This window comes from Hemitrygon akajei, chromosome 8 (assembly GCF_048418815.1).
Source record: "Hemitrygon akajei chromosome 8, sHemAka1.3, whole genome shotgun sequence".
NCBI classification, from domain to species: domain Eukaryota; kingdom Metazoa; phylum Chordata; class Chondrichthyes; order Myliobatiformes; family Dasyatidae; genus Hemitrygon; species Hemitrygon akajei.
The window spans coordinates 34,748,398-34,773,093 of record NC_133131.1 but is presented as its reverse complement, the minus strand read 5'-3'; the positions used below and the strand labels follow the sequence as shown (position 1 = coordinate 34,773,093).

Genomic DNA, 24,696 nt, shown 5'->3' with positions numbered 1-24,696 from the left:
CTAATTCACCTTCTATGATCTCCACTGAGCTGTTGCAGGAATGTTTCTAAATGCTTTGATTTCTTGCAATTGATAGGTTGAAGAAATTCGCCAATTCATAGACAAGATCTCTGAGAACGTGGAAGAGGTGAAACGGAAGCACAGTGCAATCCTCGCGGCACCAAATCCCGATGAAAGTAAGGAAGTTCAAACTACAGCTCTGAGGGATATCTGTGTACTGTTCTGAGGTTTGGGTTGTATGGTCTTGCTGATTATAGGTGAAGTAGTCCTGGTGAGTCTTGAAGAGTGAATTCACTGGGTGGTGATGGGCACCCAGTGAAACACCCTGCTGGGTAAGCTGACTTTCCAGTACTGGCTGTTCCTTCAGGCTTGGAGCTTCGTCAAGCTAAGTAACTTGATCCGTGACTTTAACGAGGTCCAAACTAAGAGATTTGACAGAATGATAAACACAGCCAAACTCTTAAAAGTAAACTGATAAAAATTGAAAGCAAAAACTCAAATATTGTTCTTATTAAGTATGTTTACACTTCAATCATGGTGATGGTGATACAGTACATTCAAAATTTCAGTATTTACTGTCACAACACAGCAAAAGCTGGTTCCCCCTCCACTTATTATAACAGCTAATGTACTGGGCAACACACACAAAATACTGGTGGAACGCAGCAGGCCAGGCAGCATCTATAGGAAGAAGCACAGTCGACGTTTTGGGCCAAGACCCTTCGTCAGGACTAACTGAAAGAAAAGATAGTAAGAGATTTGAAAGTAGGAGGGGGACCTTTCCAGCTCTTAGCTTCACCCCTCCCCCTCATGTCTTCTATCATTTCAGATCTCCCCCTCCCTCTCCTACTTTCAAATCTCTTACTATCTTTTCTTTCAATTCGTCCTGACGAAGGGTCTCAGCCCGAAATGTTGACTGTACTACTTCCTATAGCTGCTGCCTGGCCTGCTGCGTTTCACCAGCATTTTGTGTGTGTTGCTTGAATTTCCAGTATCATGTTAATGTACTGGGCAAGTTTCTTTTTACACTACTCACTTCTTCAAAGCATCTAATTGCTGTGTACCATAGTTGGGAGTTCTCACTATAACCAGGTGTGTAATAACACATGATCTGGCATTACAGCCAGAAGTAAATGAATGCCAAGGTTGGATTGAGTAGAAAAGTATTTAGCAAGGTCAGACAAGTGTGTTTGGAAGAAGTACTATACCTGCTGTACTATACAAGAATATATCTATCTGTCTTAAATATATTTAATGAGGTAGTCATTACTGCTTCCCTGGTCAGAGAATTCTACAGATTCACTACCCTCTTGGGAAAAACTATCTCCTTCTCTGTCCTAAATCTATTCCCCCCAGTTTTGAGGCTAGGTCCCCTAGTTCTACCTTCACTTGTTAGTTTATATCTTGTATGCTTCTATAAGATCCCCTTTCATTAGGATTTCAGCAAGTAAAGTCCCTGGTGATTCTGTCCACATGCATAGGCTAAGCCCCTCATCTCTGGAATTCTAACATAGAACGCCAAGCATAAATAATCCAAAATCTATTTAGTGTGTAAATTCAAACTTTCCCAAGATCACCTATGCCTGAACAATCTGAGAAATGTATGGAAAAATTAATCTTTTAATATTTGGGATGCAAATTCTGATTTTCAGCTGTCTGTGCCTTTATTTCAATATAAGTCATGGAATGGGCTTTGCTGTGGGAATATGGTAGCAAGCATGCAGAATTATTTAGTTTAGTAAGTTTGCCTGTGCATTCTAGGCAGAATGTTTTCAGTGTTGCCTTAAATGTAAAAGAATTGAAAAGGACCATTGCCCATGTTTTTTCTGGGTCTGGACCATGCACTTGTAGTTGGGATACTGTGAGAAAGAATAATTATTTAATCAACTCTGGGTGCACAGCCAGAGTGTGTTTACTATCTCAAGCATTACCACACTCTGAAACCACTCCCCCCCCTCCCCCACACCACCCTGTCTTGGAAAGAAATGCTTCAGATGATTCACCAGTTATTTGGTCAAGTCTGGAGCTGATAGCACTTTGTGGTTTGGGATTGGTGAGCCATCACTGCCTGGTTTGGTGCAGGTGTAGAAAAGCTACAGTGAGCTGTCAGGTCATCAAAAAAAAATCATTAGCTGCACTCAACCATCACTGCAAGACTTGTAATCATCCAGGGCAAAGAAGTGGGCACGAAAAATCATTGCAGACACTACCCACCTGCAAACTGCTATCTCCAAAGGTTCTCTTCTGGAAAGTACTACAGGGTTATTAAGACAAAATTCGCATCATCTTAAATGTGATCAACCATTCTAGTTAGCACCCCCACCTCCCTGTATCTATTACTCCAGTCAATGCACTGCGCTGTAAACTTTAAGCAACTTTATATAATGCTGTAAATACATCCTGGTATTTATAGACATTGAGTTTAATGTACAGATGTTACAAACTTTTTATATAATTCATTGTTCTTTATAGTTTTTTTTGTTGAATCTTGGGTCAACACACCACAGAAAATTGCTAATACATGTAAATATGTATGGCGAATCAAGCTGATCCTGAAGACCAAAGTAGTGAATGCTGGGCCTTACTGACCAAGTCTCAAACCTGGGTGATGCACCATCAATAACTCACTCTGAGACGTAAGAAGCGAGGTATCGGCTTTTATTGACTGGAAGAATGAACAACACTACATCCTGGAGAATGAGGCCGGGCATCAGGCCTCAATCGCCTTTATACAGGGGTCTGTGGGAGGAGCCACAGGAGCAGTCCAGACAGGAAAATGTAGTTCACCACACTGGGCCTTTCCTGGGACTGAGAAGCCTGTGGGGATAAATCACAGGGACCAGCACTTATGAGGGTTGGGTGGAAGGGTGTTATGAAATGTTATCTCCCAGTCACCTGTTACACAGAAGGTTTATCCACCTTCAGATAGTAATGGGAAGCTGTCGAGTCATGTCTTGGGTGATCAACTAGAGGAGGATGAAGGGAATGAGGGAGAGAGGTGCACCCTCCAGGAATCCTTGGTTGGCAGAAATAAATGTGAGCTATCAAGGCTTGCAGGCTGGTTATTTTATGTATGCAACATCCTGCGCTGGCAACCTGTACATTTGCAGCTTCTGCCTCGTGTCTGTTAAGTCACTTACACTGGTTGTTCCTGTCTGGGCTGATTAGATGACGGGAAAGGTGAATTTGGACCCCTGATTTGGCTTCTGTTCTGTACGGTGCGGCAACTGTTTGCGGCCTCTGAAAATAAAATCTGCATTTTTGCAATACCGTGCCCATGTGCTATGGGTCTGTAAAGGCAGTCAGGTAAAAAAAAAAGAATTAGTGCTGTTTGCTGTGGTGAAGCTGAATCAGGCAGAAAAACCTTCAAGTTTTATTTACGGTTGGTGAGATGTCATTATCTCCTGCACAAATATTTCTCGGATGGGAAGGATAAAGAGGATGTGCTGTAATCACCACCTGCTGATAGACTGCAGTCGCTGTGAGTGAGCTGAAAAGACGTGTTGTTCAGCTGTAAGAACAAAGAGGGGCAGCTGCTGCAGTTTTGTCTCTCCTGCAGTGTGAGAGCACAAGCTGCACACGAGGGGAGCGTGGTTAACAACGCGCGTGGGGATCGGATGACTGGTATGAATGGAGAATGTGGCAGGAGAGTGGGGGAAGGGCAGTCAGCCGCCTTGCTTCATTCATATTTTCTGCAGTGCTTGAAACCTGTAGCCTGTGAAAGCCACTCCTCTTCTGCAAAGTCCGGTTAATGAGGTGCCAGTAAGAGAAAGCTGTTGGCGTGTTACAATATCATTTTGAGGATATTGGAACCAAATGCTTCCTGCTGCTCACTAGTTATGTTGATGCCAATCATATTAACTCTTGTGTAGGTCTCCACTATAGTGATAAGAATTTCTGATTTTAATAACTCCTTTACCAAATTACTTGGCTCTATCATAAGCAAAGTGTAATTTAGAAATCCTGTGTAGTTCTAGAGCTCCAGGATAGCACCCAGCTCCCTGCACAATTATAAAGTGCATGTTGTGGATACCTCCCACTATGGGGGTGGATGGGGTTCCTACTATTAAATCAGTCATGGCACAGGGTGGGTGGGTGTGCAGCTGTCACTGATGTCAAGGGACAGAAGTTCTGGCAGTGCACAGACTGTTTTTGGCTCCAATTTTTGTGACAGGAAATATCAGAACTGAAACACATGAAAATGTGGGCTGATGCTCACCAAGGGGAAATTTACCATGAACTATTTATCCTAGAGGCAATTGATATTTTCCAGTTTCTTTCAACAGGCCATTCCTGGTTGCCTCACTGAGACGCTGATGGCTCTGCGTCATGCACTGTTTCTGTTGTTGTTAGAATGTCCATTTGTCAATGACGCTGTATGTCAGTCAGGTCAAAATATGAATGAGGGGCAAGGGTGGATCTTATTGAAACCTACTGAATGTCGAAAAGCCTAGAAAGAATGGATGTGGAGAGGATGTTTTCTATGGTGGGGGGAGTCTAGGACCAGAGGCACACTGGCAGCTGTGGAGGCCAGGTCAAGGATGCTAGCTTCTTGAATAATCAGGGTGTAAAAGGTTATAGGTTGAAAGCAAGAGAATGGGTTTGAAAGGGAAAATGGATCAGCCATGATAAAATGGTGAAGCAGACTTGATGGGCCAAATGGCCTAATTCTGCTCCTATCTCTTATGGTCTTGTGGAGATTCAGCTTCCAATTACCAACATTCAAGTTGAGATCCAGGAGGGCTACAGAGAACTCTGTCTTTTTTTTTACAAGAGCTTTGTCCCATTGCAGTATTAAATAAAATGAATTCACTAAGCTTATTCAACTTGTCTTTGGTTGAGAGATTATTTGTCTCTATTATGGCTCTGAGTTTAACTTGCGGTTAACTGATATTTAGTTCCTTCATGCCTTATCTCAAGGAAATATCTGATGCCAGTTGTAATTAACTGTATATAATTGAGTCACAGTCATCTCTCTGATGAATGAATGTGGTGTTGGACCTCAAGAGCAATGAAGTGCTGGCAAAGCCCCACCACCTTGAAGGTGCCAATTTTTAGCTGCTAGATCAGACCCTAATCTATCTACATAGCACGTGGTAATGCTACAATTCATGGAAAATGCGATCCTTTTTTCTGAGGTGTTGTCTACACAATGAATATGCATATCTTCACAATGAAATGCCTGGACTGTCCATACTTCGTACCTTTGCCAGCTTGATCACAGTTGGTATACCAGTCATAGTAGTTGATACTGGCTTTTTCCCCCAAGTGATTTCAGTGATGAGCAACAAGTTTTCTTTTACACTTAGTTTGTCTTAAGGCCATTAGACTTCACAAAGCCCAGAGCGAATAATAGGTTCAAAATGGTTGAGGCCACCGATTTGTTTATTATCGCAGTCTGATCACTTTGTTTGGTCTGTCACTTACAAAATGGTCATCAGTCACCAGGAAGGAAGTTAGGAATATTTATTTGGATTAAATGACGCAAACTCAGAATATGATTTCAAAGGATTTTTACATAGCAAATCATGCTGAAAGTCTTAAATGGGAATGATGAAGACAGGCCAGAAACACGAGAGGTTAAATCACCAGGAAAGTTAAATTTAAAACAAAAAAGTGACAAGATGCATTATGCAGGAGCATATCTAGCCTTGGTAGATTTAGGATGTTTTCCTCTGTGGAAATGTCAGTACAAGGATGTTACATTATAAGATTGATATATTTGGAGGTGAGACTAAAGAATGAGATTTCTGAAGAAAATTATCAGAATTCAGAATTACTTAGTGAAATCAATTTTCAACAGAAAGTTATTGTTGTATAAAAATATAAATGTCAGTTTATTGAGCAGTGTAACTACTTGTGTGGGGGTGTTTATGTCACTGAAAATGATTTAATTGATCTAATTGCAACTGCCACCCATCTACTGTAGATCTGGCTGAGCCCCAGCAAGCACTACCACTTTTCCTTTCCTTCTGCCCCAAGGACAGAAATGTTGACAATATTCAGCAGGTCAGGCAGCATCTGTAGCGAGAGAAAAACATTTAACGTTTCAAGTTCAAGTTCCTTTTTACTGCCAGTTCTATTCCCCTGAGAAAAGATAACACTTCGCTTCTTTCTCTTTCCCCTTAATCTTTTTTGCCAGACTTGGAGTTATGTTACAGTGAAACAGTTCTTTTGGCTATCCCACCAATACTAACCACTCCATCTAGATTCTACAACTCACTTACAAGCCAGGGGCAATTAACAGTGACCAATTATCCACCGATCCTTGTCCTTGGTTGAGAGATTGATTAACTCTGATAACTTTTTGAATTTTGCATGCAGTTAATGCAGTGTTGTGTTCCTTAGAACCTTATGACGAACAATATCTGATGTTACCACTGGAATCAACTGTATGTGATTGAGTCATGGATAGTATCCCGGTCAGCTTCGTGGTGATGGATGAATGTGTTAGATTTCAAGAACTACAAAGAGCTTCACAGTTCCACCACCTCATGGATGCCAATTTTAACCTGTCTTCATTTTGGAAAAGAAGCAGACAGAGAACACTGCAGTCATAAGAAGACCACTCAATAAATTTGATAAAGACTGCATCATTGGCCAGGATTGAATAGGTCTCCAGTGCCTTGAGGCAGCTCTACTGGCTGTGCCTTTCTGAGGCATCCATTCTGCTGCTTCCACTGTATGCCCCTGCTTTCCATCAAATCAAAGCCACAAATACTCCTGAAACCACAATTTTTAATCTAGCTTCCTTCGTAAATGACTCCTGCACTCATTCCCTTAAATTCTTTCCTTAGATTTTTTTCAGAAAAGATTCCCTATTCATGAGTTAGTTAAAGTCTGTCCCAGGCCAGTGCTTATGCTGGTTTCTGTGGCGTGAAGCGACTAAGACTACGAGACTCTCCCCCTGCACCCCCCGCCGGATAGGACGCCAGTCTATCGTGAGATTAACACCCAGCATTTTGCTGGCACCCATTTTCAGCTGGGTGGACTGGAGCAGTGTGTGGTTGGTTAAGTGCCTTGCTCAAGGACACCACACGCCACCTCAGCTGGGCCTCGAACTCACGACCTTCAGATCGCTAGTCTAACGCCTTAGTCACTTGGCCATGCGCCGCACCTATTCATGAGTACCCATCTCAAAGAGAGCCATTCTCAACTATTATTACTCATCTCTACATTCTCTAAAGTTCTTGGATTCATTGTTACACCTGAGGTCTATGCCTTTTTTTGCAATTCCATATTTGAAACTCTCCAATCTTGTATCTGACCTTGTCAGTACAGTGAAATTCATTTACCAGATAGCAGACTAAAGGTAATGCTGTTTTACTGTGAATTCTGTCTGTATTGTTAAGTTTCTTGTTAAAAATTTGCAAACATTCTGGGCTTCATTGGTGTTGATTGTTATTTTGAATCGTCCTCTCAAAGATAGCCTATGGCTAGGGTTGTATCTATGCTCTCTCAGCATCTAGCCATATGTAGTGCAACCCAAAGATATAAAAATAGAGGAAGTATTTCTAGTGAACTAGGATATTGCATCAAATACTCAAATGGTTCAGGAGTGAGGTTGTGAAGCACTCCTGTGCCTTTATTTTAAAACTAAAGCCATTGATACTGGCCGAATTTCCAAATTTAAATATGAGATTATTAGACATCTGTTGAGCAAGTTGTTGAGGATTGTCATGCAAAAGTGGGCACAAGGAGTTGGCTATTAATTGTCCATGATCCTATTTAATAGTGGAATGGACTTGACACTTGTTCACAACGATGTACCTATCTCTGCTGTCTATCATTTTATACTTCAAAATGGACATCTTGACTTTCCATCATTCCCTCAGTTTTCTCCAGTCTTCTTGCAGAAACTATTTTAGAATTTTTGGTTGCTTCATTTTGTGGATGTCAAATGAATATTAAGAATGACTCTTATAATCGAAGTTTAATCACCAGTTAATTTTAAACTCCTTTATCATTCTGAGTTCATTCAAGGATAATAACAACATAAATGTTAAATCCCAGCATGCATAGGCATGCAAATTTTTAACAGGAAAGTAGGTAAATGCTTGAGAATTAGAAAGGATTATTTGATAATAGAGATTAAGTAACCTGAGTTAAATGTCATTTTCTGGATCAAGATCACCATCAAATGGCATCTAAATTCAATGTAATTCTATTTAATAAGTAACAAAGCAACTGTCAATATTGTTCTGTTAATTAATTTCCTTTAATAGCCTTGAAGGAGTCCAAAGATGACACTGATTTGGTCAGTTAACATTTGTCTTAAAATATACTGTGATGGAATACTTTGTCTAAGTATTTATTTCCAAAAAAAAAGAACAGGAGCAAATAAGATATAAAAGCAGTAGAGCTCACATGCTCTATTGAGACTGGTCCACCATCATTTAGATGCTGCAGGATCCGAGTCTCATCCACTTTAACAAGTGATCTCTACATCTACTGATTTCCCCTGGTGCCTAAAACTATTCCTGTCTCAACCTTAAATCTAATCAATAGCATAATGCTCACTCTATTCATGATTATAATTACCAAGATTTTCAAATGAACCCACAAAGAAATTTCTCTTGATTTCAGTCCTGAATGCCTAAGCTCTTCTTCAGGGACAATGCCTCTTTGTTTTGGGTAGAAATTACCTCGGCATCAACCCCACAAATCCCAGTCAAACCCTTGAACATCTCAATAAGATCGTCCCTCATTCTTCTAAACCGTAGTGAGTGGATACCATTTTTACTCAGTGCATCTTCGTAGTGTTACGATACGGCAACAATGAATATAGAATTGAGTCCAGTTTTATAAATAGATAAACATTTATTAAACTCTGCTTAATAAAAATGAAAAGTAAACAAACGACTAACTTATCAGGAAGTTAACTGCTATACGGCAACTCAAACAGTTCTTAAAGCGATAAATGCGAAAACAGTTCTTAAAGTGGTAAATACAAAAGTCCAAGTGATTTATACAGTCAATTAGGAGAGACTTTCCTGAAGTAACAAATTCCTCGATGACGTGACATTACTGCTGATCCCAGCCAAAATGTGCCTTGCCCAAAGGATTTACGACGAAGGAAATAAAAACGGCTTAAAGGAACTGACCTTTTCCCTGGCAAATAACACTGCACCCAACCCTTTCTACTCTTACATTATCTCGAATGCAGGTTACTATTTCCTTGAACAAAGATTCAATAAGGTCGATCCTGTATTACCGTCGATGACACCAACTTTACTTGATCCTTCGGGTTCGGGTTCCCATACTTCGGTAAATCCTTCACTCTCCGACTGGACCAAAACTGGCAGTGTTTGGTGGAACTGCTGGCAATAACCATATAACCATATAACAATCACAGCACGGAAACAGGCCATTCCGGCCCTCCTAGTCCGTGCCGAACTCTTAATCTCACCTAGTCCCACCTACCTGCACTCAGCCCATAACCCTCCACTCCTTTCCTGTCCATATACCTATCCAATTTTACCTTAAATGACACAACTGAACTGGCCTCTACTACTTCTACAGGAAGCTCATTCCACACAGCTATCACTCTCTGAGTAAAGAAATACCCCCTCGTGTTTCCCTTAAACTTTTGCCCCATAACTCTCAAATCATGTCCTCTCGTTTGAATCTCCCCTACTCTCAATGGAAACAGCCTATTCACGTCAACTCTATCTATCCCTCTCAAAATTTTAAATACCTCGATCATATCCCCCCTCAACCTTCTACGCTCCAATGAATAGAGACCTAACTTGTTCAACCTTTCTCTGTAACTTAAGTGCTGAAACCCAGGTAACATCCTAGTAAATCGTCTCTGCACTCTCTCTAATTTATTGATATCTTTCCTATAATTCGGTGACCAGAACTGTACACAATATTCCAACTTTGGCCTTACCAATGCCTTGTACAATTTTAACATTACATCCCAACTTCTGTATTCAATGCTCTGATTTATAAAGGCCAGCGTTCCAAAAGCCTTCTTCACCACCCTATCTACATGAGACTCCACCTTCAGGGAACTATGCATTGTTATTCCTAGATCTCTCTGTTCCACTGCATTCCTCAATGCCCTACCATTTACCCTGTATGTTCTATTTGGATTATTCCTGCCAAAATGTAGAACCTCACACTTCTCAGCATTAAACTCCATCTGCCAACGTTCAGCCCATTCTTCTAACCGGCATAAATCTCCCTGCAAGCTTTGAAAACCCACTTCATTATCCACAACACCTCCTACCTTAGTATCATCAGCATACTTACTAATCCAATTTACCACCCCATCATCCAGATCATTTATGTATATTACAAACAACATTGGGCCCAAAACAGATCCCTGAGGCACCCCGCTAGTCACCGGCCTCCATCCCGATAAACAATTATCCACCATTACTCTCTGGCATCTCCCATCTAGCCACTGTTGAATCCATTTTATTACTCCAGCATTAATACCTAACGACTGAACCTTCTTAACTAAGCTGCCATGTGGAACTTTGTCAAAGGCCTTGCTGAAGTCCATATAGACTACATCCACTGCCTTACCCTCATCAACATTCCTCGTAACTACTTCAAAAAATTCAATAAGGTTTGTCAAACATGACCTTCCACGCACAAATCCATGCTGGTTACTCCTAATCAGATCCTGTCTATCCAGATAAAATAAATACTATCTCTAAGAATACTTTCCATTAATTTACCCACCACTGATGTCAAACTGACAGGTCTATAATTGCCAGGCTTACTTCTGGAACCCTTTTTAAACAATGGAACCACATGAGCAATACGCCAATCCTCCGGCACAATCCCCGTTTCTAATGACATCTGAAAGATCTCTGTCAGAGCTCCTGCTATCTCTACACAAACTTCCCTCAAGGTCCTGGGGAATATCCTGTCAGGATCCGGAGATTTATCCACTTTTGGATAAATAACTTTTGAAACTTAAGATAGAAATTAAAACTCCACTTTAAAACAAAAACTGCGTCATGAGACGAATACGCAGCATAACGGAGTAACTGACGAATTAAACAACAAACTAACCTGTGTCACCGCAGGCTTTCCCGTTTTATACCTGTTGGAACAGGCCATCACATGACCTCACACTGGTGGGAAATTACATCATGTGACCATCAGAAGACCATTACATCATGTTCACCAGATATTCAATTACATCATGGTCATAAGACAGTCACAAGATACCCACTGGGTATGAAACAGTAGAAAACAATTTAGTAATCCTACATTTCATTGACTTTAAGGCAAGTATGTCCTTTTAGAAATAGATACTGAAACTGCACATGCTATTCCAAAATGGAATCAAAACAATTGTAGAAATGTTCTTAACTATTTACTCCCATTCCTTGCAATAAAGTCCAATTTACCATTTGCATCCCTGACTGCCTGGTGTTTAAATACTTACTTGCAGTATCACTGAGCCAAATCACTGCATTCAGTCTTCACAGCAGCATTTAATAATTTATCACCTCTAAAAATGTATTCGCCCATTCCTTCTGGTCAGTCAGAATAATCTCACACTTGCCCTCCAATATGCTATAGTATCACACCGTAAGGAAGCATGTAAACAGGCCCCAACCGGTCCATGCTAATCACAGCATCCTTCCTCCTAGTCCCAGTTGCCCATCTTCAGCCTATAATCCTCCAAGCCCTTCCCTTTATTGTACCTAAACAAATTCCTCTTAAACATCACAATTGTACCCACCTTCCCCACTACTGCTAGCAGCATATTTCAGTTACTCATGGCCTCAGTGTAAAGAAGTCATGTCCTAAGTCTCTTTTAAGACCCTAATGGGAGTAATATACACACCTCCAAACAATAGCTAGCATGTGGAAGATAGAAAAGGCATGTAAAAAGGGCAATGTTGGAATAATCATTGTGGAAGTCAATATGCAGATAGATTGGGAATATCAGGTTGGTGCTGGAAACCAAGAGAGGGAATTTGTAGAATTCCTACAAGGTGGCTTCCTAGACTAGCTTGTGTTTGAGCCCACTAGTAAAATGACAATTATAGATTGAGTGATATGTAATGACCAGGATTTGATTAGGGGGCTTAAGGTAAAGGAACCTTGAGGCAGTGATTCCAATATGATTTGTCCATGCTGTATTCACGCTGCAATTTGAGAAGGAGAGATTAAAATAGATGTATCAGTATTACAGTGGAGTAAAGGGAAATACAGAAGCATGAGAGAGGAGCTGGCCAAAGGAGATTGGAAGGGACCTCTAACAGGGATGAAGGCAGAACAGCAGTGGCTGGTGTTCTGGGGGGGAAATTCAGAAGAAGCAGGAAAGATGCATCCCAAAGATAAACAAGTATTCCAAAGAGGGGTTGAGGCAACCATGGCTGAAAAGGGAAGTCAAAGATGGCATAAAGGGAAAAGAGAAGGCATATAATATTGGAAAAATTAGTGCAAAGGTAGAGGATTTGGAAGCTTTTAAAAACCAACAGAAAGCAACTAAAATCCAAAAAGAAAGTAAAGATTAAATGTAAAGGTAAGCTAGCCAATAATATCCAATAATAAGCTATCCAATAGTTGGATACCAGAAGTTTTTCAGTATATCAAGAGTAAAACAGAGGCGAGAGTAGATATCGGACTGCTGGAAAATTACTTCAGAGAGGAAGTAATGGGAGACAAAGAAACGGTCGATGAACTTATTAAGTATTTTGTGTCAGTCTTCACTGTGGAAGACTGTAGCAGAATGCCAGAAATGGAAGGGTGACTGGGGTCAGAAATGTGTCATTGCTTTTACTAAAGAGAAGGTGCTTGGGAAGCTGAAAAGTCTGGAAGTAGATAAATCACCTGGATAAGATGGAATACACCCCAGGGTACTGAAGGAGGCAACTGAAGAGATTATGGAGGGAATGGTAATGATCTTTCAAGAATCACTAAATTCTGAAATGCCTCTGAAGGACTAAAAAATTGCCAATGTCACTTTACTATTTAAGAAGGGAGGGAGGCATCAGAAAGGGAATTATAGGCCAATTAGCCTGACTTCATTGGTTGGAAAGATGTTGGAAGTCTACCATGAAGGATGAGGTTTTTGGGGACGTGATGATTCAGGGCATCAGATGTTACAGGGAGAGGCAGGAGACTAGGGGTGTGAGGGATAATAAATCAGCCATGATGGAACAGTGGAGGAGACTCTTTGAGCAAATGGCTTAATTCTGCTCCTTTGTCATACGGTCTTATAGTCTTAAATCTCTGTTATCTTTTGTATCTGTACGCTGTACCCTTCATGATTCTATAAACTTCTGAGGTCACCTCTTCTTCTATGCTCCAGGGAATAAAGATCCAGCATGGCCAGCTTCTCCCGATAGCTCAGGCCCTCTAGTCCAGGTAGCATCCTCATAAATCTCTTTTACGTCAAATTTCCTCTAGTAGGGTGTCCAAAACCGTACACAACAATCCAAGTGCAGTCTCGCCAGCAACTTGTATAACTGAAAAATAATGTCCCTACTCCTCAGCCTTTTGCTGTGACTGATGAAAGCCAACATGCTAAGTGGGTCCTTCGTCACCCTGTCTATCTGTGCACATGTCCCTCTGTTCCAAAACACTCATCAGTGTACTGCATTTCCTTGTATAGTTCCTATACAGTTTCAATATTCAAAAGCATCACTTCATTCTTATCTAAGATGAAATCCATTTGCCATTCCCCATCCCATTTCCCTAACCAATCAAGATCAATTTGCAATTCATTGTAAACTACTATGAACAAGTATCCCTATAATCGTTAGCAAACTTTCTAATTTTGCCATGTACATTTTCATCCAACTCAATTACCTAAATAATAATAGGGGTCCCAGTACTGAATCCTGGGGCACCCCACTAGTCACAGGCCTCCAGTTGGGGAATTGGCCTTGAACCATCACCCTCTGCTTCCTATCATTGATCCAATTCTGAATCCATCTTGCTAGTTGCCCCTGAATCCCATGTGACCTAATCTTGCAGAACAGCCTGCTAGACAAATCTTTTTTCAAAGGCTTTACTGAAGTCCATACAACCAACATCAACTGCCTAACTTTCATCGCTCCCCTTAGTTCCCTCTTTGAAAATCTCCAGAAGATTCATCAGACCTTCCCCACACAACACCACACTGACACATGGAGAGATCGGAGGTGGAGAGAGTGAGCAATTTTAAGTTCTGGGTTTTAATAGCTCTGAGGACCTAACGCGATCTCAACATATTTCATTAGGAGTCTGAGGAGATTTCGTTTGTCACCTAAAACACTCAAATTTCTACAGATGTACCGTGGAGAGCATTCTGACTGGCTGCATCACGTCCGCCACTGGGGTGAGGGGGAGGGGGGAAGCTACTGAACAGCTTCGGAGTAAACTGCAGAGAGTTGTAAAATCAGTCAGCTACGTAATCGGCACTGATCTCCCTTGTATCCATGACATTTTTATTTCTGTTTTTGTACAACTTATTTAATTTAGTTATTTAACATACATATACTTTCTGTAATTATTTTTTCTATTATCTAATGCATAGTTCTGCTGCCACAAAGTTAACAGCTTTCAGGACATATGCCAGTGATATTAAACTTGATTCTGATTCCTTATCAGGGCTTGCGTATCCAAGTTATGGTAGATCTTGTCCCTCAGAATTCCTTCTGGTAACTTCCCTACAAGTGATGTCAGAGGCACCGAGACTTCCCTAATGTGTCCTTGCTAACTTGAACAATGGAACTATATTAGCCAATGTCCAGTCTTCTGGAACTTCACCAGTGGCTAATGATGAAACAAGTATCCCTGCAAGTTTGTCTGCGATTTCTTCCCTCGCCTCCCATGAGGTCTGGGGATGCACTTGATCAGGCTCTGGGGATTTTCCCACCTTAGTGCACTTCAAAGCTGCATTTACCTCCTTCCTCATAATACATATAGACCTCACTGCTTATTACTCTCATTTCTTTGATAGTCATAATATTCTCCTTGGTGCTTTCTAAAGAGAAATAGTTAATCTGCAACTCCATAGACAGCCTTGATGGTCTTTAAAGGGATCTAGTCTCTCCCTAGTCACCCTTTTACGTTGAAGCTCTTGGGATTATCTTTAACCCAGCCTGCCAAATCCATTTTGTCCACTCTTTCTGTTCTCCTAATTTCTCTCTTAAGCCTGCTCTTAAATTTGTTAAATACTTATCAAGGGATTCATTTGTACCCAGCTGCCTAAAAGTGATGTCCTGTACACTTTTCTTTTCTTCCTGACTAGAGCCTTGATATATCTCATCAGCCAGGATTCCCTGAATTGTTCACTCTTCACTGTAGCAGGAACGTGCAGCCACCCTGGACTCTAAAGTCTCTTAATTAATAATGGTTCCTTGGCCTTTAAATAGTTACCCAGCCAAACCCAACTAAATTCTGTCTAATACCCTCAAAGTTAGCCCTGCTCCAGTTCAGGAATTTAACCAGTGGATCTGTTCTGTCTTTTTGTATAACTGTTGTAAAGCTAATAGAATTGTGGACATGGGACCCAAAGTGCTCCCTAAATGTCACTTTGCTACTTGGCCCTCCTCATTTCAGAAGAGGAGGTTCAGAATTACTCCTTCCTGAGTAGGATCCACTGAAGATATTGTTTTAAATACACAACACAAATTCCAGGCCCAGTTGCTACCAGGCAGATAGAAATCACTCACTTGCACTACCCAGCTATTCTCACAACCATATGTGGCTTCTCAACACATGGGTTCCTCGATCTCCCACTGACGATAGCCCTATCAAAGAGACCATCCTCTTATTTCTAAGTTTTACCCAAAAGGCCTCATTAGAAGATCCCTAAAGTAGGTCCCCACTAAGCATGGGTATGTCCTTCTTTCTTAAATAGGTAACACCCACGTCAGTCTTCTCTGTTCCTATGTCATGCCTAAAGCATCAGTATCCCGAAACTTAGAGCTGCCCTGCTGTCAAGCACGTGTCTTTTATGGCCACTATATCCCAGTCCTTGGAGGCAATCCACACCCTCAGTTCATTTACTTCAACTGTTAAGCTAAGTGCATTGAAATAGAAGCAATTTCAAGCAGAGGTCTTACCTGCCTTTCCTGTCTTTTTACCCATTTACTGAACCTGTCATAAACCTTGGCAGATTCCATGCCCTCCTTACCATGACTTTGTCAACTAGCTTGCATTGCCAACAAATTTTCTGTGTTAATATAAATAGTAATTAATTAATAATTCATTAATATAAATTGTGCATAGCTGAGCGCCCAGCACTAAATCCTGTGGCACCCCATTGGTAATAGTCTGGCAAATTTCTTTGTTTATTGTCTTTTATCCAAATCTATCCATGCAAAATTATTGTCCCAGCCCAGTGAATCTTTATTTAGTGTGCCAACCTTTATCTGAGCTGTCTTGGTCTTTTAAAGTATTCAGATATGGTATCACAGAATCGGAGACATATGGCATGCAAACAGGCCCTTTGGCCCAGTGTGTCCCTGCTGAGCATCAGCCACCTACTGACACTATTCCTAAAATAATCTGTTTTTTAATCTCCTCACTTTCTCACCAATCCCCCAGATTCTACCATTCTTCTACCGACTCGGAGCAATTTTCAGTGGATAATTAACCTCTTAAATGCTTTGGCTTGCAGGAGGGAACCAGAGCACCAAGGGGAAACCCAGGTAGCCACAGTGGCTTTGACAATCACATCCAAAAATAAATCTAACTTTCCTCAAACATTATTCTCCCTGTATAAAAGCATGTTGATTTTTGTCTTTGTTAATATGTACTCTGTTAATGATGATGATGTCCTTCATGATAAATTTCAGCTTCTGCCAGCAGCAGATGTAACAGATACTGGGAAAACTGGTTAATGATTCCTTTGTGTTTTTCTCTTGTTCCTTTGACATTGAATATTTTTCTCTTGGTTTACTTCAAAAGTGAGGGTGTTGGGAGGGTATCACTTAAAACCACAGCACAGAAGCATATGGCTCAACATGACCATGCTGGGAAAGGGAAGGAGCTATCCAGACTAATCTCACTTAATGTGTCCTTGTGGATTATAGTACTTCATTTTTTTTAAAATATCCTATGTGATTCTGCCTTCAGGACCATCTTAAATGGCAAATCCCAGACCACACTAGTTTTGAGTAAAATATTATTTATTCCATTTCCTCTCTAGCTCTATGTGTGTTGCTAATATTTTGACCTTTTTAGACATCTCCTCTAAGGAAAACAATTTTGGCCTAGCCTGGTAACATAAATGTCCTCCAGTCCAGGCAATTTCTTCACTAATATCCTTTACAGCCTATATAATTCTGTCATGTTCTTTGCGTAATAAGGTGACAAGCATTATAGCTTTGACTAAAATGATACTTATATAATCTTAGCATAACATCCCAGCTCCTGTTTCCTATCTCTTAGACAGTTTTTTTTTAAATGCAGGTTGACAACTCATCCACGTTCAGAGGTGCATGGTTTTAAGTCCCATCAATAGAATTGGTTGGCCTTCTGCTCTGAATCAGAGCATAGTTTCCCTTTAGGCTTCCTTTGGCCTCAAATAGATTCTCTTAACTTTAATGGTGAGATGCAAGTTTTTGTTAGAACCCCAAAACAAATTAGTTAATTGTTTTAGTTAATTGTTTAACTAACAATTAAGCAATTTAATTGTTTAGTGAATGGCACTGCAATTCCTATCTTGCTAACAAATTGTATAAACTGTTCTTTCCCTCACTGGCTATAATATGTATGTAAGGAGAAGGAAAATACACATATCTCTGTGAATCAACAGCCATGCAACTTAAATGTTGCATATAGTTGGATATTAACTAGTAAAGTGGCTTGAATTGTAAATTGATTGATGCACACCTACTTGCAATAAATCTGAAGTATTTACAGCTAGTTCACCTCATCTAGAGTAGTTCAGAAAAGCTGTCTAGCCATTCGTCCTCCCCCAATGCACTTTGATATGCACACACAGACTGATCCCTGAACTTCACTGCAAAGAAGATTGTCACAGTTTGGGGCCTTGGTGTCGCCAGCTGAAGCTTAAAAGTTGTGAAGAACCTGAGCAAGTCCATCACACTCAATATCAACACAACACCAAACTGCACCCGCACAATATTCTTGAGGTGGCAAAAACTCTTGCTAAGATCCTTCACAGTAATGATCAGGAAAGATCTGATACCAAACCAAACAAAGATGCATGTATAGGTGAACAAAACTGGTCAAACAGTATTTTCAGGGAACACATTCTGATGGGGAGGGAAGCAGAAAGCTTCAAAGATCACAAATATTGTGCTTTCTACACTTAGTACTCACTTTATTAGGTACCTTCTGTACTTAATGAAGTGACCACTGAATATATGTTCATGGTCTTCTGCTCCTGCAACTCATCCACTTCAAAGATTGATATGGGCTTTACGAAATGTTCTTTTGCATAATGCTGTTGTAATGCGTGGTTATTTAAATCGGTGTCGCCTTCCTGTCAGTTTGAATCAGTCTCACCATTCTCCCCTGGCCTCGCTCATTAACAAGGCATTTTCCTCCACAAAACTGCTGCTCACTAGATTTTTTTTTTGCTTTTTGCACCATTCTGTGTCTCTGGAGACTGTTGTGTACAAAATCCCCAGGAGATGAGCAAGTTCTGAGGTGCTCAAACCATCCAAAATGGCACCAACTTTCATATCACAGTCAATGTCACTTAAATCACATTTCCTCCCCATTCTGCTATTTGGTCTGGGAAAAACAAATGACCCTCTTGACCATGTCTGCATGCTTTTATGCACCGAGTTGCAGCCACATGATTGGTGATTAAATATTTGCATTATCAAGCAGGTGTGCTGTGTACCTAATAAAATGGCCACTAAGTAAATGGAGCATAATACTACATATTCTCTATAAACGTACTGTATCATTCATTTGTGACGCCCAAGTTGTACAATGAGAGAAGAGGTTGGTTTGGGGTATGTTCTATCACTGCCTGATGGGTGAGCTAGTCTTTATTACCTTTACTGGCAACGTAGATCATAGGGTTGCTAACATTGTTGATGCTACGTGGCTGCAGCCAGTGTAATGTTGTCACAATTTTCTTTCATGTGTTCCGAAATGTGTAATGTCCCATGTTTAGATGGCTGTGTGTAATGTGATTAAAAGATGCTGTTATTATAGCTGTTGCAATGATATGATTTTCTGCTTGATGTATTCTACATTGACAGGTGGAGTAGGATATCAAGAGCAGTGGGCCTTGAACATATTTTCTTCCTTTGCTGTGCCATGTCACGCTGAGCCTGGCGGATCAACAACATCTTTCAGGGATTGTGTTTTCAGTGAAGTTTACATTCTGTAATACTGCAGTTGATTAATGCCTTGAGCACTTTTTGTTTTAAGAGTCCAACTTTCTGCTTTCATGTTTGAAAATTTCCCCTCCCATGCATTAAAAATATATTACTTACTATGTTGAATTAGCCTGAATTAGCAACTGTTAAATGGAGAATCATTGCACATGAGTGAGGTATAGAGGGACCAATGTGTTCTTGTGAATGACCCCCCACCCCCAGACACGCACAGACACACACACAACGAGCATGCAGTTGCAACGAGTGATTTGAAAGAGAAGTGGCACATCGGCCTTTATCGCAGGGAGGCTGGCATTTAGAAATGGGGAAGCACTGTTACAATAGTACAGGTCACTGGGAGGCCCTTCCTGGAATACTGTGCACAGTTTTGAACCTCTGAAGGAAATGTATACAGGCAGGCATTGGAGGCAGTCAGAAAGAGGTTAATTGAAACTCATAAAGGGAAATGTCAGGGTAAGCATTAAAATGTTGTCAGTATGATTACGGGTGGTCATGTACAACAAAAGTGCTAAGGAACTTTAGTTTGGAAAGAGTGATCAATCTTTGGAATTTTCTACCCCATTGGTTGTAGAGCTTGATCTTTGGGGGCATTCAATGAGGAAGTTGGTACAATCTTTCAAAAACATGATGAACTGGCTCAGAAAAAGACATCATGCTGGAGACATATCAGCCGTGATAGTATAAATGATGGGGCTGATCAGCTAACTCATTCGATTTTTCTCATGTTCTTATTACATTTCAACTGATTCTACCTGCATCACATTAAACAGGGAAATATTATATATTCACTTGTACAAATAAAAGCAAATGTGTTCCATTTGTCTGAAACAATTCTTGGGTCCTGCCTGCTACTATAACAAACACTTTGAAAGTAGATTATGACACTTGTTTTGTGGCTCTTTAATAACTGTAGTTTAATCTGTTGAATCTTCAGCTAATCTCTGGGTAGAATTGGCACTGGTAAATCTTAAGTGTAATGTATAATAATTGCTGGTGGATGTTGTTGTGTGTGCCTGTGTGTATGTTTGGCAGAGTCTATTGACAATGGGTAACTGCATTATGGGTGTGCCTCCGCTAATTACTACATGTTCCTTATGATGTTCAAGGTGAAGAATTTCACGGCCACCTTGTACAGAACTAGCGACTGGGTTTCATTTGTGCTGCTGACTTTGTATGTTCTTCCCCTGACCATGTGGGTTCCCTGCAGGTGCTCTGGTTTCCTCCCACATTCCATAGGCTAGGGTTAGAGTTGGTAATTTGTGGGCTTGCTGTGTTGAAGCCAGAAGCCTGACAACACTTGCTGGCTGCCCCCTGCACATCCTCAGACTGTGTTTTGTCATTGACGCAAACAAGGCATTTCACTGTATATTTGGGTGTACATGTGAAACATAAAACTAATCTAATAATCTTATAAAAGTTTACATTGACCACAATTTAGAATCTGTTACTTTTGTTGGAGAAAACTTTTCTGTTTTGCCCTGGCCTGGCAGCATGCCCAATCTGATTTTAATATTTCTCAAGCAAACACGAGGAAATCTGCAGATGCTGGAAATCCGAGCAACACACACAAGATGCTGCCTGGCCTGCTGCGTTCCACCAGCATTTTGTGTGTGTTGTTTTAATATTTCTGTTGATTTTGCTGGGTGAGACCTATTAACGTTGATGATTGCTGAATGTGATTGTAGGTACAGCTTTTTGTGACCATCAGACTAATACTTCATGAATGTTCATTATGCAAATCACTTGCCCAGCAGACAAAACTTTCCAGTTAAAAACACAAAATGCTGGCAGAACTCAGCAGGCCGGACAGCATCTGTGGGAGGAGGTAGTGACGACGTTTCGGGCCGAAACCCTTCATCAGGAGTGAAGTAACACCGGATGGTCGAGGGGGGATAAGAAGTGGGGGGAGAGATGAAGTAGAGAGCTGGGAAGTGATAGGCTGGAGGGAAATGGGCTGGGGGAAGGTGGAGAATTATGGGAGATAAAAGAGAAAGAAAGGTAGGGCTGGGGGGAGATTATAATGAGGGGGGAAAAGAGAGAGAAAGAGAACCAGACTAAAATTATAGATAGGGATGGGATAAGGGGGGCAGGGGTATCAACGGAGGTTTGTGAGTTGAATGTTCATGCCGGCAGGAAGGAGGCTACCTAGGCAGGAGATAAGGTATTGCTCCATCGACCTGCATGTGGCCTCATCTTGATGGTAGAGGAGGCCATGGACAGACATATCGGAGTGGGAGTGGTCTGTGGAATTGAAGTGTGTGGCCACAGGGAGATCCCGCCACTGCTGGAGGATCGAGCGCCGATATTCGGCGAAACGGTCTCCCAGTCTGTGGCGGGTCTCCCCAATGTATAAATGGCCACATCGGGAGCACCAGATACAGTATATCACCCCAGTTGACTCGCAGGTGAAGTGGTCCACTCCCACTCCAACATGTCTGTCGATGGCCTCCTCTACCGTCAAGATGAGGCCACACAGGTCGATGGAGCAATACCTTATCTCCCGCCTAGGTAGCCTCCTACCTGCCGACATGAACATTCAACTCACAGACCTCCGTTGATACCCCTGCCCCCCCTTACCCCCATCCCTATCTATTATTTTAGTCTGGTTCTCTTTCAATCTCTTTTCTCCCCCCTCACTATATTTTCCCCCCAGCCCTACCTTTCTTTCTCTTTTATTTCCCATAATTCTCCACCTCCCCCTAGCCCATTTCCCTCCAACCTATCACTTCCTAGCTCTCTACTTTATCCCTCCCCCCACTTCTTATTCCCCTTCGACCATCCCGTGTTACTTCACTCCTGATGAAGGGTTTCGGCCTGAAACGTCATCACTACCTCCTCCCATAGATGCTGTCTGGCCTGCTGAGTTCTGCCAGCATTTTCTGTTTTTATTTATTTTCAGCATCTGCAGATTCACTCGTGAAAACTTTCCAGTTGTTGTGGGGACAATGTCATATCTGCAGGTACTGAAATATTAAAGAATGTAGCCCAGAAAATGCCATCTCCTGCATTATTACCATTGAAGGAGTTGCTCACTTTGTTAATCAGGATTTTGACCAGTAAAAATATATACTCAGTAGCCATTTTATTAGGTACCACCTGCACCTGATAAAATGGCCACTCTGTATATTTGTGGTCTTCTGCTTCTGCTGCTGCATCCATTTATCATCTGACATGTTGTGCATTCAGAGATGCTTTTCTGCACACCAAGCCTGTGACATTATTTTATCTTATTTTGTTTATTTTGTCATTGTTATTTGAGTTGCTGTTGCCTTCCATTCAGCTTGAAAGCTTGAACCAGCCTGTCATTCTCCTCTGACCTCTCTCATTAACGAGGCATTTTCGCCCACAGAATGCTGCTCACTGGATATTTTTTATTGTTTTTTGCACCATTCCCTGTAAACTCTAGAGACAGTTGAGTGAAAATCCCAGGAGATCAGCAGTTTCTGAGATATTCCAACCACCTCATCTGGCACCAACAATCATTCCACAGTCAAAGTCACTTAGATCTAATTTCTTCCCCCTTCTGAAGTTTGATCTGAACAACTAAACCTCTTGACCATATCTGCATGCTTTTATGCATTGAGTTGCTGCCACATGATTAACTGATTAGATATTTGCATTAATGACTAGGTGTACAGGTTTACCTAATAAAATAGCCACTGAATATATTTGACTGAAGAGTCTTTTCAGATACAAATTACCCTGAGCTCTTAGACTTCTGTAAAATAAGGTGACTTCAGTGTGTTGATGTTCAACTTCTGCAATTCCAATACATATACTTTTAATGCTAACTTGACTCAGCAGTAACACGCAGAGAACAAGCTCTTGGTAACCCAACCTAATAGCTCATTCTAGTCCTTGCTCTCTCAGTAATAAGTTTATAGAAGATATTCAAGTGATCTAGGTTTCAGAATTGTTTCAGTATAAAAGATAGAAGAGTACAGCAAGGGATCAGACCTTCAGCTTGTGTCTATGTCAAACATCATGCCAATCAAAACCTATCCAATCTGACTACACAAGGTCCATATCCCTCCTTTCCCTCTCTGTTCACGTCTAAAAAATAGATCTTGAACATTGGTATTTCAGTACGTACCAGACACCTACCACCTTCTGTGTAAAGAAAAAAAACTCTAATCCTTTAAACTCTTCCCATCTCGCATTAAACCTATACCCTCTGGTATTTGACATTTCTAACACTGGAAAAAGATTCTACACATCTACCCTATATATGCCTCTCACAATGCTATATACTGTACTTCTATCAAATCTTCCTTTGGCTGTTGCCTCTTCAATGAAAATAATCCAAGCTTGTCCAGCCTCTCTTGGACAACATCCTGGCAATCTGTTCTGCATCTTCTCCAAGGCCTTTGCATTCTTCGTGGAGTGCAGTGACAAAACTGGACACAGTGCACCAAATGTGGCTTAGCCAAAGTGCGTTGACATACATTATGAAATACCTTCTTCTATATTCCGTCTGCATTGAATTCCAACTATGAATTCACAAGAATAAATTAAGAAAAGAAATTATATTAGGGGCAGTAGCATAGGTTGCTACTATAACCTGTACCCATGCCTTGAGTTTAGGAATGTGTTTATTGTACCATTACTGTGTGTAAACATTGTGATTTAATTTGTATATGCTTCTCCAGTCTTCTTGAAGATTTACCAAAACATGTTGATGAGAATATATAAAGCATAATAATTCTGACTAAATCTCAATTTCATCTGTTTTTGATTTGAGAGAGAAGATTTTGAAACTAGTGAAATAATATTTTAACGTGTTTTGGGAAAGATTTTAAATAAAGGTGAGAGCTGAAGGCAATATAGTCTTAATTCCTCTTCCATTCATGGTATTTACTGCCACCAAAGGGTGTGGAGGATTTATTGAGAAAGACCAGACATGGAAGAATTTGAAACAATGTTATGTTTAACATTGAGGAAAGATTTGCTCTTTATATGGCAGATTCCATGAACTCTGTACGTCCCCTTAGTCTGCACAGCCAATGAAACACAACTGTAGTCCACAAAATATTGTAACATAGGAAATGACTTGGTTTGTTTAGAGCAAAACCTATAAACAGATATTATTAGGCAGATAATTTGTTTTGTTAATGTTGCATGAGGAATCAATATTGATCAGTACAGAGAAGAACTCCTGAACTATGCAACAGTAGAATGAAACCTCTGATGCCTACTTGAGAGGAATGCCACCACCTGCAGTTTCCCTCCCATGTTGCACACCATCCTGATTGGCAGTCCTTCATGGTCATGGGGTCTACAATCTTGGAACACCCTACCAAACACTCCATAGGAGTATTTATACTAGGACTGCAGCCCATTCCAGAAGGTTGCTCACCACTGTCTCAATGGCAGATAGGGGATTGGCAATAAATGGTGACCT

The 24,696-nt window shown here is 40.9% G+C and overlaps 1 protein-coding gene across 2 annotated transcripts in view; it reads left to right on the top strand.

The window, feature by feature from the left end:
• LOC140731786 (syntaxin-1A) overlaps positions 1 to 24,696 on the top strand; it is a 301,889-nt gene that overhangs the window by 89,671 nt on the left and 187,522 nt on the right. For both annotated transcript variants that reach the window (XM_073053580.1, XM_073053581.1), the window contains exon 3: positions 77 to 176. In XM_073053580.1, the coding sequence (XP_072909681.1) occupies positions 77 to 176 (100 nt within the window). The remainder of the gene's footprint in view (positions 1 to 76; positions 177 to 24,696) is intronic.